General features: G+C 46.8%; 1 protein-coding gene across 9 annotated transcripts in view; it reads right to left on the bottom strand.

The window, feature by feature from the left end:
• Nucleotides 1-1,981: 1,981 nt before the first annotated feature.
• Nucleotides 1,982-19,782, bottom strand: part of VDR (vitamin D receptor) — a 112,677-nt gene continuing 94,876 nt past the window's right edge. For all 9 annotated transcript variants that reach the window (XM_039514326.1, XM_039514328.1, XM_039514325.1 and 6 more), the window contains 6 exons: nucleotides 13,579-13,763; nucleotides 12,648-12,753; nucleotides 10,839-11,010; nucleotides 9,866-10,017; nucleotides 8,805-8,921; nucleotides 1,982-7,851 (listed from right to left, as the gene is read on the bottom strand). In XM_039514326.1, the coding sequence (XP_039370260.1) occupies nucleotides 7,592-7,851; nucleotides 8,805-8,921; nucleotides 9,866-10,017; nucleotides 10,839-11,010; nucleotides 12,648-12,753; nucleotides 13,579-13,763 (992 nt within the window). In that variant the 3' untranslated portion in view covers nucleotides 1,982-7,591. The remainder of the gene's footprint in view (nucleotides 7,852-8,804; nucleotides 8,922-9,865; nucleotides 10,018-10,838; nucleotides 11,011-12,647; nucleotides 12,754-13,578; nucleotides 13,764-19,782) is intronic.

Below are 19,782 nucleotides of genomic sequence, written 5' to 3'. Positions count from 1 at the left end.
AGAAGGAACCATTTAGTCTGACCTGCATAACACAGGCCAGAGAGCCTCACACTGTTTAAGCTGGAGCATATCTTTTAGAAAGACGTCCGATCTTGATTTAAAGACTTCACTGGTGGAGAATCCACCATTTCTCCAGATAAATTTGTTCCAATGGCTAATTACGCTCTACTTAATTTATACCTTATTTCTAGTCTAAACGGGTCTTGCTTCAGTTCCAAGCCACTACATCTCATTATGCCTTTGTCTGCTAGATTGAAGAACTCTCTGTTACCCCCAATCTCTTCCCCTCGTAGACTGTGATCAAGACACCTCTTAGATAAACTGGATAGAGTAAAAGACTAAATAAGCTCCAAAGCAGGTTTTCCAGACCATGAATAATTTTTGTAGCTCTCTTCTGAACTCCTTGCAATTTGTCAACATCCTTTTTTGAAGTGTTGACAACGGAAGAGTATCTGGTAATGATCTCGGAAGTTACAAAATTAGGTCCCGCTTCTGCAGCTGTGTCCCACTTAATCCGGGCCAGAGTCAGACAGTAGATGTTACATATTTGTTTTTTTTAGTAAGAGGTACAAAAGGTTGTGAACCTACCCAGGAGGGCAGAGGACTTCTGCTGAGTGTGTGTGTGAAAGCACGTGAGTGCACACAGAGGAGAGCAAGGAAGCAGAACATACAGAAACGGAGAAAGGACCAAAACAGAGAAATGGGCGCTGAGAAAGCCAAGCAGTAGCTGGTGAGCACAGTGACAACCTGGAGAAAACCAGAGAACATGTTTTGGGTCTGTTGGCTAAAGAGGCTAAGAAACTGCTCCTCTTGTTCTGAATGCAGGAAGAACCAAGGACAGCTGGAGTTTGCACATCCCTTTTAAATAAACAAGACTGCATCAGAGAAAGTACCAGCTCCATCAATTTCTACTTCCAACTGGAACAGCTGTCGGGCCCCGAATTCTGACTGGCTGCTCAGGTTGGAAAAAAATAAAAGGCAACAATATTGGAACTCATGAAACACAACTGAAAAACTGGCTGTTACTTGGAGTAAGACGAGTCAACTCTCTGCTATTTGAGCAAAACAGCCATTGTGGCCAATTTGTTACATACCCCCGTAAAAGTCATTGGGTTACATTCTGACTCCTTTTGCTCATGGTGTGCTTTACCCAACAGGTGCTTGGGCAGCTTGCAGAATTAAGTACTATGCTATGGGAGCAAGGCCTCGTCTTCACACAGAAGTTGCACCAATTTAAACTTGTGTGGATGCTCAACTTTAACTCTGGCTTTAGTTTTACTAAGTAAGGAATCAATGGAAACTAGAGCTATAGAAGCCAGGCTTTAAATCAAATGAGCGCAGCTACGTAGGGTTTTGCACTTTTAAGGGATCAAAACCCCTACCCCTTTAGTTAAACTGATGCAACTGTATGTTGAGACCAGGACTAGTTTTTCCCTAGTTGTACTGGCGGTGAGAGGTGGCAGGACACTATCTGCAGGGCCGGCTCCAAGTTTTTTGACGCCCCAAGCAAAAAAATTTTCCTGTGCCCCCCCCGAACTCTGCCCCATTCCAACTCCTTTCCCAAATCCCCGGCCCCGCCTCCTCCCCCGGGCGCGCTGCATTTCCCCTCCTACCCCTCCCTCCCTCCAGGCAGGAGAAGCGGAGTGGCAGCGCACTCAGGGGAGGAGGTGGAGGTGAGCTGGGGGGGAGCGGTTCCTCTGCCCCCCCCCCCCCGGGTTACTTCCTGCGGCTCTCCCCACGCCCCCCACCGTCGCAGCTCACCTCCGCTCCGCTTGCTCCCTTGAGTGCGCCACTGCTTCTCCCCACTCCCGGAGTGCCGCCCCTTGGAAAGTGCTGCCCCATGCACATGCTTGGAGCACTGGTGCCTAGAGCCAGCCCTGACTATCTGCAGTGTAGGGAGTAGGGCTAGAACTATAAACCATGGAATCACCGTCTGCTTAAAAAGTCCCATAAAGATTCAAACCAGCCCCACTGAAATGAGCTTTTCACAACGCCATACGTTTTATTGATAAGGCAACAGCATATTACAAATATGAAACAGCATCCAACTTCCTTTGTCATAGCATTAAAGCTCTGAAGTTGGGTTCACATTAATACACATGTATTCCAGCTTCTCTCTTTTTGCCCATTAGGAAAAGCTCAAGGCATACAGAAGGGGGGAGGGACAGAGGGAGAGACAGCAGCTGCCTCTATTCTTCATCACTATAATTAAAATAGATTTCTTTTAAATCTTTATTTATAAAGTGCATTGCCTTACAATCTATATTATACAAGGCAACAAAACAGAGAGCTGTGTTTCACATTCAGAAATTTCACTTAAGTACTGTACACACTTGTTTTACACGCACAAATGGAAAAAAATCGTGCTTCTATCAGTTCAAAAGAGCAGCTTTGAATGATTTAAACACTTTATTTAAAATCCAATTTACAATAAAACATTTCCACTATATTAAATAGTTATTTACATTCTGACACTAAATTACTCAACAAAATTTGGCGCAATCATTCTGCAGATCTATAACTTACATTTTTGTTAACAGGATCAATGTTAAAAAGAACAACCACCTTTCCCCACCACCGTAAAGAAATGTTTTCTTTTAACTAAGCCATTTATAGGATATTAAAATCAGACCTCCCTATTTTCACCTGGTTGGCTATATGTTAAGTTTCTCCAGTCAAGCATTGACTTTAGTGCTAGTTTCTCCCAGTGGTGGTTCTTCACTGGTGTGTGCAATGGTTTTAGGAAAGAAAAGGCGAGGTCTAGCAAACAGTCTAGAACAGCAAGACACTAAGGGAGATATTCAGCATGCACCCGTTGGGCAGTAGCTGCCATTTCCCAGCACAGCAATGCCCGGGTGACCGATGCTGCAAAGCTGGAGCTATTTGGGTAAAATATAGCTGGAGCTGCTGAAAAGACTTAGTCATGAGGTGCAAGGCTTTTTATTTGTTTTTTAAAATTTAAGCTCTGACATTCTATTTTACTTGCAAGTTGTAGGGTATATTGAGCTTTGGCTGAAGGAGAACGCAAAGGGGGCTTGCGCATTTTCAATTACAGCCAGCCCCCCAAAATACCCCAAAACCTTTTTGAACAGAAGTGGGTTTTTTGGGGGTCAAAAAAATCTTTTCCAAACAACAAAAATTTATCATTAAAAAGATTCAGAGAATTTTTAGCAAGATATTGGACATTCTTCCATGTTATCATTTTCTGGGTTAGAAAAAAGAAATGTTTACAAAAGCCTAATTCTTCAATAGTTTTGAAAACCTGAGGCGTTTCAAAGCAATAGCCAGGGTTTTTTTCTTCCATTCTCCACCCAGCTCCCCTTTCCAATCGACATCCGCATTAGAGACACTGAAACAGAACCGCTCCAAGTCTAACCGAAGGGAACTTCTCCGACAGGTGCGGCATTTGTGCCCATTGGTTCTCCCTAAGGACAGGTTAGGATTGTTAGAGCACTGTGGTGCTATATTACTGGAAAGCCTCCCTCTTCAATAAAGGCTCCTTTATGGAGAGAAAACTCCCATCAGTCAAAGATTTTCTCTAGTGACACCTGCTTCGCAGGTGAGCGAGTGGAACAAATACATACACCCAGAGGTCTCCAATCATTTATAGTGCTCTAGTTAAGCATGGTACTGTACTATGGGTCAAATGCAACACCAAGAGTCCCTGCCCTGAACAGCTGACAGTCTAAAGGCACAAATGGGTACAATACAGGGTAAACTCCAAGCGGGGTGAGGTAGCTACAGCTGGAACACTTCCCACAACAACTGGCTTTGAGGAGATGAGGAGAAAGCATTGACTGGGTGGGCTGATCTATGCAGCAGTAGGACAACAAGGCACAATGCCAACAGCGAGGGAAAGACGGAATGGCAGGGCCAGGGGAAGCTTGGAGGGGGCATATGGGCAGGTTAAAGGCAAAATAGGGGAGGAGATTTAAGCATGAGGCTGTGCAGAGATCGGAACGGGAGGATGAGGACCTTGGGAGGAAGCCAGTGAAGGAATTTGTGAAAGGGGCAGTTGTCTTGGCAGCGGGATATTGAGTAGTCTTCCATCCCATCTGGCACCATCTTGTCGAGTGGCTGGTGAAGAGAAGGTTTTATCCCCCTCCAGAACAGGAGATTGCCATATCATTTGGTTGCCAAAAGGATAGGCACAGAAGGAGCAAGCCAAAGTGAGAGGAGGAGGGGGCTTGCAATCAGGGAATGGCTGATTGAGAGTTTTCTGAAGCAGTTTTTCCAAATAAAATTGTATTTTTGACTATGAAATTTCACGTTTGCATCCTGGGGGAAATTTCAACTCTTCCGTTGTCAGTCAAACACTTTTTTGGATTTTTGAGGAAGAGTCAAAATTTTCCATGGGGAAATTTAAACTATTTTTAAAAAATAAAAAACGTCAGTACCCCCGCCACCAATTTCCCAGCCAGCTCGGAGTCAGAGACAGGATTAAAGGAGACGCTTGAAAGTGGGGGAAGAAAAGGGACGACTGGCCCAAGAGGTGCGGGGTGAACAGTGCTAATTTTGCCTTAGAAGAAAACTAGCAGGGCTGAGGCAAGACACACTGAAGGAGAAGTAGTGTCATTTGACAAGGCAGAGAACAGAGCTGAGGCAGCAAAGAGCAAGTTCTCCCGGGGGCTGGATTTTCTCCAGACACACAGAGTGAGCAGGCCCAAGGAGACAGCCAGGGTTGGAGGGGGCGGGACAGGACTGAGGAGCAGAACTGGGCACCTTGCAGGACACAAACACAAGGGGGGTTACACACATACCGTGGAATCAAACAAAGGGAGAATCAAGTGATGTTAAAAGCCCCACCACACAAGCGTACAGAGATCTTCGATACAGCAACAAGCCAGCTATATTTAAGGCACTGATTTCAAGCGAAGGTGACAACGGTATTAAAGAACACAGTGATTTTCTCCGCGGAGGGGGAACTGCCATCCCACGGCTTCTCAAACAAGTGCGGAGACCACGGCGGAGATCAGTTCCTTGGATCTGAGTGAGCGATATTTCAGACTGGCAAGACTCAGGAAGGCAGACAGGGAAAAGGTTAACGGTGCTGTATGGAAGCTCAAGGCACTTAACTCTTGCAAAGGAGCTGCTTTCATTCATGCTGTGTTAGCGACACCCAGCGGACCCAAGATAAAAGCAAAGCAATCAAAGATAAAAGCAAAGCAGTCCCACGGTTTCTTATTTACCACAATATCTCCAGGGATTTACTTATCATTCCTACAGCCTTTTTCTACCCTGATGGGAGGAATTATTTTGGCTTCCCTTTGAAGATTCTATACAGAGGCTTAAACATCTGCATTTCATGGTGCTGTGTCCCAACATACCCTGTGCCGTACAGACATGCACTTGAACGATGCACTTATAAATGACATTCAGATACTGAGATGCCTAAAAAGTAGATGACATGCCGGGTCTCTATGCCAATCTCAACTTCAGCTTTCTGGAAAGTTTACTCACTAATGAGGTTTTCCTATTTATATTTAATCAAGTCATTTGATTAAACATCATTATTTAGGGCTCCCTCTTGCAGAGCCGTGGGGCAGTGAGCACAGCGGAGACAGTTGGCAATTCAGGCGTAAGTCAATACACAGGAATCAGAGCAAGAGCATAATTTAAACAAGAGAAATACCCTGATTTCACATAACCCATAAGAATATATTTGTGGCATCCCTGCTCTCTGAAGTCACCGGTTAGTGAGTACTGCAGGCTGAGTTTCTTCTAGGATTATGAAATATCTTTTTTTGAAAAAAAGGGAACTGGCAACTTCCTGAGAACTGTATAGGGTCAACCAAAGTGCAACACAAACCTTCCCACATTAGTGCAAAAGACAGAGAAAGCAACACCATTGCCATGCTGTAGCCACCCAACAGAGGAGCACGAACACAGAGCTTCAAAGCCCAACTCTGATTCTTTAGCATTAGGAAAATGAGCAACTTGTTTACAAAGGCAGCAGCACATTAGCAGATGGAAAGTAATTTTCCTAGTACACAAAACAGAACCTGATCCCAAACGTCCTCTGCGCACCCAACAACTGACACACGAGGGACTGAACTAGAGGGATTTTCTTTGCTCTTGCGTCGTTTAGTTTTCCTTGGCTGGCAGATTTTTCTTGTCCTCTTAACAGCACTTGACCTGCCGTTATTGGAGGCCCTGGAGTGGATACCTGCTTCTCTCCAAAATGGATGCGATCGCTAGCCCCTATCATTTCCTATGCTTGTACAGGGCCTAGCACAAGGGACAAGGAGTCTGTGTCCCGTAGTGCACTGAGAGCAGGACTCGTACATAGCACAGGAAAACTCTGGAGAACTCAGGATGAAAGACTGGGCTCATCTCAGGCCTTAATTGACTGTGATGCAATGCTATGCACAGCTTATAGGCTGCTTTGCCCCTGCCTTATTTCTTAGTTCTAAGAAACCAGGACTCCTCTCGTAAAGACTGAAATCTTGCTGCAAACAGGACATTTCAGGGCAGGAAGATGTGAGATTAATCCTTCCCCACTTAATTCTTACTGAGTTTTTTCCAAGATGTTGCATATTTAACAGGCTTGGCAAGTAATCTGTTAAGAAGCTATTTGATAACTGTCCAGCAGACTCCAAGGCCTGGAAACCACCCCACTGGCCACCCCACAGGCTGAAAGGGATCTTTTGTTCCTAAGTGATTATCTGATGTTTCACCTCCCAGTTGGAAATATCAACATTGAAACAAAAATGGTACAGCGTGTTGCTTAGCATGGATTCTCATGCTTTTAGCTATCCATCCTGGGAGCCCAAGAGACAGTCTTCACTCTATCACAGAGACCACTTCCAGTCTGGCTACACCTCTCAGAGCACCCGAGAGACTAGAAACCTTACAAATATCCATTCATTCCTGTCACATTAACAGGGGGACACAAACAACAATGTGCCATTGCTTCTGAGATCTTCAGCTTCTACACGGCGGGCAAATGGAGATTTCTTTCAGAGAAACAGGAATTGTTCTCTAAGTGCATTTTCCTATTTATCTGCAGACTAAGATATTTCTGTACTTTGCAGCCAGTTGTGGGGGCATATGCTGGGATCATTCAGCCAGCTCTGGGGTGGAGTGAGCCAGCAATTGTGCACCAACAGCACTTGGGCAGCAGGCTTTAGGCAGGGATAGGAGTAACTAGAGAACTGTTCTCCCTCCACATCCAGCATTAGGGGTTCATTGAAGCCCTGAATTCTATGCTCACACATGAAATCTCAGTCATTTCCTCCCGACTAGTGGCCTGACATTTCAGTTTTTACTTTGTAAAACAAGCCCCAAAAAAATGGTGGTTTCAAGAAGGCCCCAATCTGAAGGCAGCCTTGAAACAGCCATGTGAGCTGGTTAAAGAAGAAAGGCAAGCGGAAAAGCCACTCGCTGGGGAAAAAAAGCAGCTTAGCTGGGTTGGCTGCCGCGCTGCAGCAAGCCAAACCAGGTGACTGAAGATGTGCAGAAAACACAGTCCTCTCCAGTAGTGTCAAACTAAACGGTGTCTATATACAAACCCTGGTTAAGGGTCACACCCCTCCGCTCACCGGGACTGACTTATCCCGTTATTTCTGGGTGTGCTGTCCTGCATCTGAAGTCAGGAGATTTCATTGCCAAAAACCTCAAGGACCAGCGGGGTGAGCTGCATGCTGTGCTCTGGCTTGAAGGAAAGGCAGCGGTACTGTTTGGAATGCTCCTCATTCAGGCTCCGCAGGTCTGCCAGCTTCTGGATCATCTTGGCATAGAGTAAGCGGTTGCCCGGGGGAGGGTGTTTGCACAGAATGTAGGTCTGCAGGACTTCGGAAAGGCGGTCTTGGAGGGACTCCACCAGAGAAGTGTCCTGCACGCCAGGGCGGTCTAGGAATCAGAGCAAACAATTCATGTCATATGAAAGGTTTAGCGGATTAGTACTGTCGGGATGGTCTAAGCATAATCCTGCTTCAGTGCGGGGGGACGACCTCTCCAGACCCCTTCCAGCCCGACGTGTCCATCATTTCTTGCTATCGCCTCTTGTTTATTTAAAAGAATGCAGGATGCACACCTATGCCAGGCTCTAGGTGTCAGATCGTTACTGCCACATGTCAGACTCAGCTGCATTACATCATCATTTCAACACAACCAACCAGCCAGACACCCACTGAAAACTCCTTTCCCCTCACTCAGTTAGGAACCTCAAACAGAGGTTTTTGGCAGCATGCCACTAAATCGGGTGCTATTTCAGGCCAAGTAGGGGAACAAGTTCCAGAATCACAGAGCCCTCACATGGAACACTCTGTCAGCTGCCCCCTCTCTTTTATAAGAGGGGGAGCCAGCTTGGGTGCCCCCTGCTGATGGCCGCTGTGGCAGTATGACACAAGGAGAGAAGCGATCCCTCATGCAGGCCAGTCCCAGGTCATATAGGGCTTCACAGGATACAACTGACACCTTGAAATCCACGGGGAAACCGATAGGCAGCCAGCACAGATCCCAGAGCACTGGTGTCATACCCCCAGCAAGATGATCCACTCAATAACGGAGTCACTGTTCTGCACTAGCATCAGTCTCCGAATGGTTTTAAGGTGTAGCCCCACACACAGCACCTGGGCAAACCGTGTTTGATTCTAAATCTCTTGATCCCTGGCTTGGCAGTGGGTGTGAGGGCTGCGGTGCCTTCCTTGGGCTTGGATCAGGCTCCTATAGAGATGGTTGCTGGTTAGCTTTATAGGCCCTGGCTGAGGGTAGCAGCCCCGCTTCCTCGCTACAGATAAAAACAGCTATTGGTTATTGGCTCTGAGCATGGAACATGCAGACAGACATCAAGTTTCTCTTACCAGGGGAGAGGATGCAGATGCCCATCAGGAGCACATGCTCCTCTTCGTGAAGGTTCAACTTCTTTAAGCTAATCTGAAATTTCACAAGTGGTTCTAGCAGTTCCAGGCTGTGACCAGCTAAAAGACAAAACACAGAACATCCTCCAGAACAGTCCTTTCTACCTCTAGGAATTCAGATCTCCTAAAAGTCAACTGCTAAGTGAAAACAAAGCCAGAGATATCAAGGATATCTGCAACCGGGAGTGTCTGCCCTGTTTTCTGACCATCTGGCCTGAGGCAGACACTCACAGCCGTGAGCCACTCCAGACAGCGTGACAAAGTCTGTCCAGTGAAGTCTAAGGATCCCTCTATCAGACATATTCTCTCTGCATAGGTACTTCCAGACCAGTGGTTCTCAAACTGTGGGTCGGGACCCCAAAGTGGGTCAAGACCAAGTTTTAATGGGGTCGCCAGGGCTGGCTTAGACTTGCTGGGGCCTGGTGCCAAACCCCTGGGGGGCAGGGCTCAGGTTACAGGACCCTTGCCTGGGGCTGAAGCCTTTGGGCTTTGCCCCCCTGGCCTGCGCCGCTTCCGCAGCTCCCATTGGCCGGGAACAACGAACCACAGCCACTGGGAGCTGCGGGCAGCCGTGCAAATGTAAACAAACTGTCTGGCGGCCCACCAGCAGATTACCCTGACAGGCCGCGTGCGGCGGGTGGGCCCACCGCAATTCTAATGGGTATTATTTTCAGATGACTAGTTAGGCTGTTAAATGTACGAGCCCCCTGGGGCTCAAGTAGAATGTAAGGGGGGTGAGGGCCTTGTGCTAGCGCTCTGCTCAGGGATGAATTACATGCCAGTACCCAGTCCCAGCTAACATCACCTTAACTTTGCATTCCTTGACTTGGTGCAGATCTCAATTTGCATCCCCAAAGTGGTATTAAATTACATTAAATGCAAAAATTCTATGTTAAGGGTGGGGAAATAAGATCCAGACAAAATGTATTAACCTTCAACAAGCAACAAAGTCGCCATGGACCCATGCCATGCTTTGGATACAGGGGTAGCCAGAGCTAATTTACCTTGGGTAACGTCATTGATTTGGTACTTGAATTCATTGCCTCCACATGACCATGCCATATCCTCCAAGGAAAACGACTGGTTTGAACGAAGCATAATGATTTCAATGGCGCTGGACTTCAGTAAGGCAATCTGGTCCTCTGCCGTCAGATCCCTGAACATTGGAAGGGAGGGGAAGACAGGAATCAGTGAGACTTCAAGTAAATCTAACACCAACCCTCCAGCTAGATCACCAATGGACCTGCAACCAAATGCCAGCCATACAGATAATGTCTTCTGGCTCACCTCCAAAAGCAGCCTTTTTGGACTACAGAAACACAGAAGAAGTAGAATAAAGTCCAAAATTCTCTTTGGTGGGTCATTTGGAAATTGGATGAACTTAAACTTAAACTGCAGATACTGCAGTTCACCTAGGATGAAATGCTTAAGGGGGTTAGAGTTGGGAAAAGGGACCTTGTATAGCTTTTTTTGTAACCTGGAATTAGTCTCGCTCACTTGCAATATCCCCTTATAATCGTGAAAACAACAATTTCCCCTATTGCCATTCCTATTTGAAAAGCTGTTATTTCCCTGCGTTTCTCACAGAAATGACGACCATCTTTTAAAAAATTATTTGTGTCGCAGTGGCACCTACGAGCTCTGGTCACAGACGCTAGGCGCTGTACAGAAGCAGAACAAAAAGGCTCACACAGTCTTAAAGTTAGGCATGTGCTTAAGTGCTGTGCTGCATTAGGGCCAGTGTGGATAAGGCTAGGGAAGCAACAGGAAGAGAAGAGTCAGTGATGGCTTCGGCAGAGGTGGTGCTGAGCTGTAGAAGGATCAAGAAAGAAGAACGCTTGGACTTAAGGCAGCAGTAGAAATGAGACAAGTTTAGGAAAATGAACAAGCAGCATGAAGCAGAAAAGACGCAAAGTGATTTCAACCAAAAATCAAAGCAACGCCTGCCAAAACTCCTGGGAACAAACCCATCCTTACCTGAACCCTGGGATCATTTTTGCAAAGCCAATCACTTTCTGTATGCTGTAGCTGACAAGGTCAGCCAGGTGAGGTAGCATGGAGAGGTGCGAGAAGTCAATGTCCATGGGAGGGCTTTTGTCAAGGTCCTCATTGAGTGCCATGTTGGAAAACATTCTGTGCTCTACAGACTCTGTGGAGGAGAAAGAGGTTGGCATTTATCTTGGCTGCACCGTTTCCCTATGATAGGAAGTTTGTTCTTCAGGATAAAAATCAACCAAGAGTGGAGAGTCAAAATAAATAAACTGCACAACCAGAACATCTATCCCAGTCCATGGGCACCACCTGCACCTTGCCCTCCGGGGACTTAGGCTAGGGAATATCTTAGCAAAAGTAAGAGAAAGGAAGAGTACGCAACAATCTGTGTTTGAGTGAGCTGACTCACGCTACAGGGATCTCTGCTGTCCTTGGGAAAGGAGCCTTCAGGAGCCGCTGTGGCATAATTACGAGAATTTGGGAATCAAACTCTGTTTGTTTTGAAAATCTCCATCGCATTCACCCACCTCTCTCACCTGGCACCATCACCATCTGCCTCCCAGCAGTCTATATCCCCACCTTGCCTAGTAACTCACATCACCCCATTGCACCCCACACCCAGGCGCCAATATCTCCTGTGTTCTAATGCCCCCGCTCCGATACCACCCCTGCAACTATTTACCCCTAGCAGGTCTTCTGCTCCCTGCTCTTCCCTCACCCCATTCCCCAGCTGTTTACTTATGTGCTATCCTCTCCCTACTTACCCCCACAGCCAGGGGCGGCTCTAGGATTTTCGCCGCCCCAAGCAGGGTGGCACGCCGCAGGGGGCACGCTGCCGGTCGCCGGTCCCGCAGCTCCGGGGGACCTCTTGCAGACGTGCCTGCGGAGGGTGCGCTGGTCCTGCGGCTCCGATGGAGCATCCGCAGGCATGCCTGCGGGAGGTCCACCCGAGCCGCGGGACCAGCGGACCCGCCGCAGTCATGCCTGCGGGAGGTCCAGCGGAGCCGCGGGACCAGCGCACCTTCCGCAGTCATGCCTGCGGGAGGTCCAGCGGAGCCGCGGGATCAGTGCACCCTCCGCAGTCATGCCTGCAGGAGGTCCGCTGGTCCCGCGGCTCCGGTGGACCTCCCACAGGCATGACTGTGGAAGGTCCGCCGGAGCCGCCTGCTGCCCTGCCGGCAAAATGCCACCCCAAGCGCGCGCTTGGGTCTAGAGCCGGCCCTGCCCACAGCTCCCTCCAGTTCAACATAGCCACATACCTACAGCAAACCCCTCCCAGTGAGGCCTCTTGGGGTTCCTCTCCATCCCTGGCTTCCCTTCCATCTGGTCTCCACCTAAAGCAAACCCCCTCCCATGGTGGTCTCCTGCTCTCCGTAGCATCCCAATCAGCCACCCCTCCTATGAGCCAGGTTCTCTTTTGCTCTCTGAAATCTGCAGCACCAGTGGACTGGCGTAGCATGGAGCAAAAATGCACAGTAGTTAATGCAAAGGTATTTGCTTGAGCCAAATGTGGAATTAGGCTATGATCCAACAAGACATTTAACACACTTAACACATGAACAATCCCCCTGGACTTTTCAATGGGACTATGCATGTGCTTACTGTTAGGTATGTATTTAAGTGTTTGGCAAGGTTGTGGGGGAAGGGGTTTCATTTCTTAAACGAAGGATATGAAGAGTCAGAACTGACATAATAACCGTTATTTCAAAAACCCACAAATTGCTTAAATCTCTAGTCTGATTTATCCATGTGACTATCATTTGTAGGGGAGTAATCCAGTAGCACATATGATACCTGGAGAACAGCTGAAGGTATCTGAAGAGTCTTCTGATGAGGAGCCATGCGTTAGGACCGACGACGATCTAGTTATTCTTTTGCTTGAGTTGGCTCTCACCGGAGGCTGGAACAGAATGCAGGGGGGGAGGGATAGCTCAGTGGTTGTGAGTTCAATCCTTGAGGGGGCCATTTAGGGATCTGTTAGCATACTCCGTGGGGGAGGTGGAGGGAGGAGCAGGAATGTGGCGGAGGTGGGAAAGGGGCAGGGATTTGGGGAAGGAGTTGGAATAGGGGCAGGGAGGGGGCGGAGTTGGGGCAGAGACTTTGAGGAAGGGGTGGGGCAGGGCCTCATGGAAGGGGTAGAGTGGGAGCGGGGCAGAGGGCAGTGGGTCGATCACCCATGTGAAAGGGGGGAAGTTGGCGCCTATGATCTGATCTCCATAACACCAGCCACAGAGAACTTCACCCAGTAATTTCTGATTCAAAGCCACAGCTTCTGTTAGAGCTACAGCAAGTCTTTTAGAAAGACACCTAGTCTTGATTTAAACCCTTCCAGTGATTGACAGTTGCCCCAGTCATTTGTGGCAAGATTCTGAGCCCCCATTATATAGACAGAATGACGTTTTGGGAGAACAGCACATGGACACTTTCACTGATAGTCAGTGAGTGCCCTAAGATCACACATTCTGAACCTGTGGGGGTCATAAACAAGATTCAGGGGGTCATGACCACCTTCCTTTCCCATATGACTAGTTAGGAGGAAGGTCTCAAAACTTTACGTTGTGACACTGGGTCATGGTATGGAAGAGGTAGAGACTACTACTTTAGCTTATCTATTAGAATTATGGCAGAGCCTTCTACCACCAGCAGAGGTCCTCCTACTAACAGCAATCGGGAAGTCTTCTGCACAAAAGAGCTAAGGGAGAGAAAGCAGGTCCCGGGAACATACTCGGAACTGGGTGAAGTCAGAGTAGGTTGGGTCATAAGTTTTGCGATGGGCCTCGAGAAGAACGTCAATGACTCTTTGCTGCTCCTCCGATAATTTGGGCTTCATGCTCTCTTTAAGAGCCTCCTCCTCCTTCCGCTTCGTTATCATCTCTCTCTTCCTCTGGACCTCCTCATCTGTCAGAATGACTGTTTACAAACATGTGGCAAGGGGGAGAGAATGAACAATAATCAAAAATCAACATCCTGGAATTATCTACAAATACCTAGAAACTGGGTAAAACCAAAAGTCATTGCAGTAGATTACTCTGGAGCTCACTTTTGAGACAATATCCTGTCCCTTTCGTATTGCTACTTAATAATAATTAAACCTGTATTTTCTCCCTCGTTTTAAATCCCCTGAATTAGCAGGTCACCGCTTCCTGCTGCTATTTAACGCCTGATTCAGCAATGTCATCTCTCCCATAATCCTAGGAAAGCATTTGGTCCAGTGTTCGATGGAATGAGAGAGAGAGATGTGAGGAATTTTGGCATCACCATACATGTTCTAGACTCCACCCTTGCAGCTTGTTGTATGTGGGTGAACTTCTGTGGAGAGCCCCAAAAAAGTCTGCAGACTGCCTTGCTCAGACTGAAAGAGCTCAGTGCAAGATCAAAAGCTAGTCTCTCTTACCAACAGAGGCTGGTCCATTAAAAGATACCACCTCACCCACCTTGTCTCTTTGCTCACTCAATGCCTAGATCCTGCAATTGATATTAAGAACATAAGAACAGCTATACTGGGTCAGAACTATGGCTCAACTAGCCCAGTATCCTGTCTTCTGAAAATGGCCAGTGCCAGATACTTCAGAGGAAATGAATAGAACAGGGCATTTCGAGTGATCCATCCCAGTCATCCAGTCCCAGCTCCTGGCAGTTGGAAGTTTAGGGACACCTGGAGCCTGGGATGCATCCCAGACCATCTTGGCTAACAGCCATTGATGGTCCTAGCCTTCATTAACTTATCTTTTTGGAACCAAGTTATACTTTTGGCCATCACAACATTCCGTGGAAATGAGTTCCACAGGTTGACCCTGTGTCATGCGAGGATAAGTACTTCCTTTTGTTTGAAACCTGCTGCCTTAGTATGTTCTATCCCAAGGCACGTACAATATTTTTTAAAAAAAGTATTTGCAAAAGAACTATGCAGTGTGATACCCAGCCCCTTCCTCAGGCAGAACTCCATGCTCCTGTGCTGGCTGTGGGGGGACACTCTAGTAGAATGGGAATCTCCTACTTCAGGCAACTTTGAGAAGGGGAGGAAGTATGAGATTGAACGTCCCGTGTGTGTGCTGAATGCTCCTCTTGATCATAGGAGAATTCAGTCTGTAACTCTACAATTCCTACATTCTACATTAAAATGCATCGGAGCTGCTTAGCAGTAACAAAGAAGTTCAAGAGGTCATCAACAGGAAAAAGCCCAAGATGTTCAGTGATCTAGAGTCTTTTGAAGAGCTGATTTCACATACTGTTTACATCCTGACAATTTAGGAAGATGACATGCATACTAAAAGAGGAACTAGAGCCCCTTTTGCAAGTCTTCAACAGCCCCACATTTTGGTCCTTGCATTTTTAGAAGACAGCAACAAACTGCTCCACATTCTTGTGAAATTAACTTTTAAAGGAATTGAGTGGAAAAAAAGTGACTTAATAAACTGAAAGTACAATAAATCTTTTTCGCACGTACAATGCAAGTTTTTCCATTTCTTTTTCCCCACCCCTGAAATGTCTCATCAGGTTTCACTTCTGTGCTTTATTGCATCATCAAAACTCCTGAAGAGAATTCTAGACTGGTAATTAAAATGCCCCGTGCATTACTCTGAACAGGCATGGTAGCATGCAAAAGGCAGATTCTCAATCCCTCTTGGAAAACACTGACAATTTACAGCAAGGGTGGCCAACCTGAGCTTGAGAAGGAGCCAGAATTTACCAATGTACATTGCCAAAGAGCCACTGTAATACATCAGCAGCCCCCTATCAGTCCCATTCCCCCCCCCTCCTGCTCCCACCCACCGGCAGCCCTGCCGATCAGTGCCTCCGTCTCACTCCTCCACCTCACAATCAGCTGTTTGTGGCCTGCAGGAGGCTTGGGGCGGGGGGGGGGGGTAAGTGAGGGCATGGAAAAGTTAGGGGAGGGGCTGGGAAGGGGTGGAGCGGGGGCAGGGCCTGTGGCAGAGCCAGGGGTTGAGCAGTGAGCACCCCTTGGCACACTGGAAAGTTGGCGCCTGTAGCTCCAGCCCCGGAGTTGGTGCCTATCCAAGGCATGCAAAGAGCCGCACGTGGCTCCGGAGCCACAGGTTGGCCACCCTTGAGTTATAGTTTTATGGTCAGGAAGGATTTGCATTACACTCTGCAGCTACTGTTGTTCAGAGAAGTGGCGGCATTTCCTTCTCTGATTGCATAGATTGATTTAGGCAAGTGTGCACAGGTCAGTTACAGCATACATAGCAATATTTGTTCAGCAAAAGCTACCTGAATGTGCTATGAACACAAACTATGCCCTGCTCACAGTTAAACTTACTATTAGTAAACATCAGCAGTTTTTAATGGGATTTTTTAAAAATGAACATTTAAGTATAGGCTTAAAACTCACTTATCAGAATGAGGAGGGTTCCTAAAGGACTCAGCTCTATATAGTTAGGCCAAGGCAGTAAGCACATGCTTAGCTTTAAGCACATCTTTTAGCGAGACTGACGCATGAGCTGAAGCGATTTGCTGATTTGGGGCCTTCGTACAGATCAGGATTCTGCACTATGATTGAAGAGTCACAGCTATTTTGGCAAACAAAAGTCAATCACCATTTTTTCGGATCACTGGTCTTTAAACCCATTACTGGTCCCTCAACCAAATAGTGCTTTTTTGGCTCTGGTCTAGGATTGATCTTAGCAATTTCCAGGACTTAAACCAGCGTACTTTGCACTGGCTGAAAACAGAGGAACATTATGTTTGAGATTCTAGCGCCACAAAACTCAGGAAATTCAAGTCATTGTTTTCCCTTTGACCATAGCTTGTCCCCTTTCCACATATGTATATTACCGTTCGGAATATTAGTTTTGCCATCTCAGTACTATGTATGGACCGTACTAGTTTCTAGCTATTGAACACACTTGCCTAGATTTCAACATACAGGCTGTGACATTCTGTACCCCAAAGCAACCCCCTCGTATCCCCATATTTACCATAGTGATACTATGTTTTGTGCAAAGTATGCCTTGTTAGGCATCATTCTAAAAGTCTTGATCTGTTGAATATTAATAGCCTGTTGGATGGTATGTGCTGTTATTGGATGTGGAATTATGAATATTGACTATGTACCACTATTTCAAATGTGTTTGCTCCTGGGGTGACACCCACAAGGCAGTTTGCATCCAGTCTAGCCAGCACATTGTGGATGATGGTCATGGACCATTAAGAAACACAATAGGCCATGGAAGAAGCTAATCCCCAACCTGATGGACGTTCCTGTGAGAGGTCTAGCCAGGATATGGGTAATGGCCCCTGCTGTGACTCAAAGCATGCAAAGGCATGCGAGTAGCTTATGTGACACTGGACTCCATCTTATGCCTGTACTTTTCCACTAACTGTGCTGGGGGTTTGTTTGGGACAGTGAAGTTCCCTCCACATGGAAGAAGCTATAAAAGGGGGGAAATGACATCATCACAGGGACTCACTCCCCCCTACAACTCAACACCTGGAAACACCTTAAGAACAAAGACTGACATGGCCCCAGGCTGAGGGGATTTCTAGCCTGTGTATGGAAGACTGGTGGACTATTTGTACCATAAGGATGAGACACCGCTTGATTCAAATCCTGTCTAGTGTATAGAACTTAGATTGCAATTTTGTTTTATTTCTTAGGTAACCAACTTTGATCTGTAAGCTATTATTTATAATCACTTACATTCTCTCTTTCTGTAGTTAATAAATCTGTGGGTTTTTTAAAATCTAAAACAGTTTGTTTGAAGTGCAAAGGGAAATCTGCACAGGAACAGGGGCGGGTGCATTGCCCTCTCCACATTGAGGGAGGGAGGGAGGGATGGACTGGGAAATAAACTTACACTGATCAGGCTTTTGAGTAGGGCAAGACAGTATAGCTCTGGGGTCCTAGGCTGGAGAGCTGGGGTGGGACTTGGCTGGAGCCTCCACAGGCACCAGCTTCCTCCAGGCCCCAGGGGTGCTCAAAACCCTGCCCTAGGCCCCACCCAACCTCTTCCCCTAAACCTCCACCCCTGCCCCGCCTCTTCCAGTTCCACCCCTCCCCTGAGCACACCCTGTCTCTGCTCCTATCCCTCCCTTCCAGTGCCTCATGCACACCATGAAACAGCTGATTGTGGCAGACGAGAGGCACGAGGAGGGAGGGGGAAAAGAGTTGAGTGGAGGGGCCGACAGCGGGTGGGAGGTACTGGGGGGGAGGGAGGAGCTAGCTGCCAGTGGGTGCTATTTTCCCCCCCATGAGTGCTTCAGTCCTGGAGCACCTATGGAGTAGGTGCCTATGGGAGCCTCTCTCTTGGCTCACGAGTGGCTAGGAGAGGCATTCATGTAACTGTAGCTGGCTGTCCCTGTCTCTGTATGGCTGTGTAAGTGCAAGACCTGGAGAGGCCTGCAGCTTGTCACAGCCTCACAGTAGGTGTGTGTGGGGGCCCAGATTGGTAGGCCAGAGGGCTCAGCGGTACCCCAGTTCCAGGCTGCACCCCAGGGAAGTCCATCACACAGGTCTGCAGACGTACAGAAGCATCAGCTCTTGAGTACTTGGTCCCGTACAGTGCATGTGGGACAAGAGATTTTCTAAACCCTTACATGCCTTGCTATTTCTAAACAAAATCTTTGAAAAAATGTCTATGGGCCCAATCCTGCAATGTGCTTAACATCTTCCACTGTCCCTGAAGTCGGAGTTGAGGGTGCTCAGCACCTGTAGTATCAGGCTCCGACTGAAACCCAAGTTTTCCCATAGAGAACAAGGACAGGATTAGGTTTATAGCTGGGTTTTCAAAGAGCTCAGCACCTGAGCAAGAGGAGCTGCTGGCTGCAGAGTACTTTTGAAAGTCTGGCAACTTATTTATGTGCCGAAATTGGAAATAAGCTGTTTTGAAAATCTAGCTTCAATGGTGGGTGCTGAGTTTCTTTTCAAAAATCTCGTTCTTACAGTTGTTCTTGAGCTATGAGCGAGTCATTCTGGTAAAGCACTGACCCCACATCCCTTTCCACATTTGGAGATTTGCTGTTCGGTGTCTATAAGTGCTACCACAAAGCAATCAGGACTGGGACTTCAGTGTCTTACATGCTGCAGAAATACATAGCTTATAAGATTTTTGTGGCAGGGCCTAACTAAAAAGAGGCCCCATAGAATTCCACAAAGATTACTCCAGATAATTTACTTTTGGGGTGAGAAAAAGCACAAGCTACTTCAGCTCAAATGGTACCTTTATTACAATGCTCCAAGCACGTGAAAAGTATAACCCGTTGAAGAGCTTTAAAACCACAACGACATTGCTTTTAATCACAAGATTGTAATAAACCCTGTAGCATAAACAGCATAGAGATATTATCAGCTTGTTTTATCTTTTGATAGAGATTAGGATAGCAACTCCAGGTGTTTTTTTTTTCCATCTATACTTAAACCCAAAGCCAAACAGTCACAGACAGGTACTGTTTTAATACATCGACATAACTCAGCAGAGCAAATACACCTTGAAAGGTAGGTAATAAACCCTAAATATAGCAAAGAAGAATTTCACATTTGTCATGGCATTAATAGTCTTTGAACCTATCATTAACAAATAAAAAAAGAGATTTATCTTATGACTGGAGGCTTTTTGCCGACATTAGGTTGCAGGAATACTCCACATTGGTAGGTTAAGGTGGAGTTTGGAATGAAAGGTTTGGCAAGAAAAAGAGAAGCAATACACTCGATGTAGCTGTACTCCGAGGTAATGTAAGGTACAATAGCAGTGCTATGTAGCCTTCAGTTATAGCCTCAGGGTTTAGCCGCTGGTATTTTTCCAATACTTTTTAAAGTTGCATAACACTCTACATGCCTCAAAAATTATTTAAAATCTAGGAGGCAGCTAACTGAACATTTCATGCCAGAGGGTTACACTAGCAATTAGAATACAACTATTAGTTCTTAAGGGATATGTTTTTGTAAAATCATTTTTTGTTTGTTTACAAA

The sequence above is a fragment of the Mauremys reevesii genome, linkage group 25, assembly GCF_016161935.1.
Source record: "Mauremys reevesii isolate NIE-2019 linkage group 25, ASM1616193v1, whole genome shotgun sequence".
Taxonomy (NCBI): domain Eukaryota; kingdom Metazoa; phylum Chordata; order Testudines; family Geoemydidae; genus Mauremys; species Mauremys reevesii.
The sequence above is the reverse complement of the archived record's forward strand: the minus strand, read 5'-3'. Positions and strand labels throughout refer to the sequence as shown.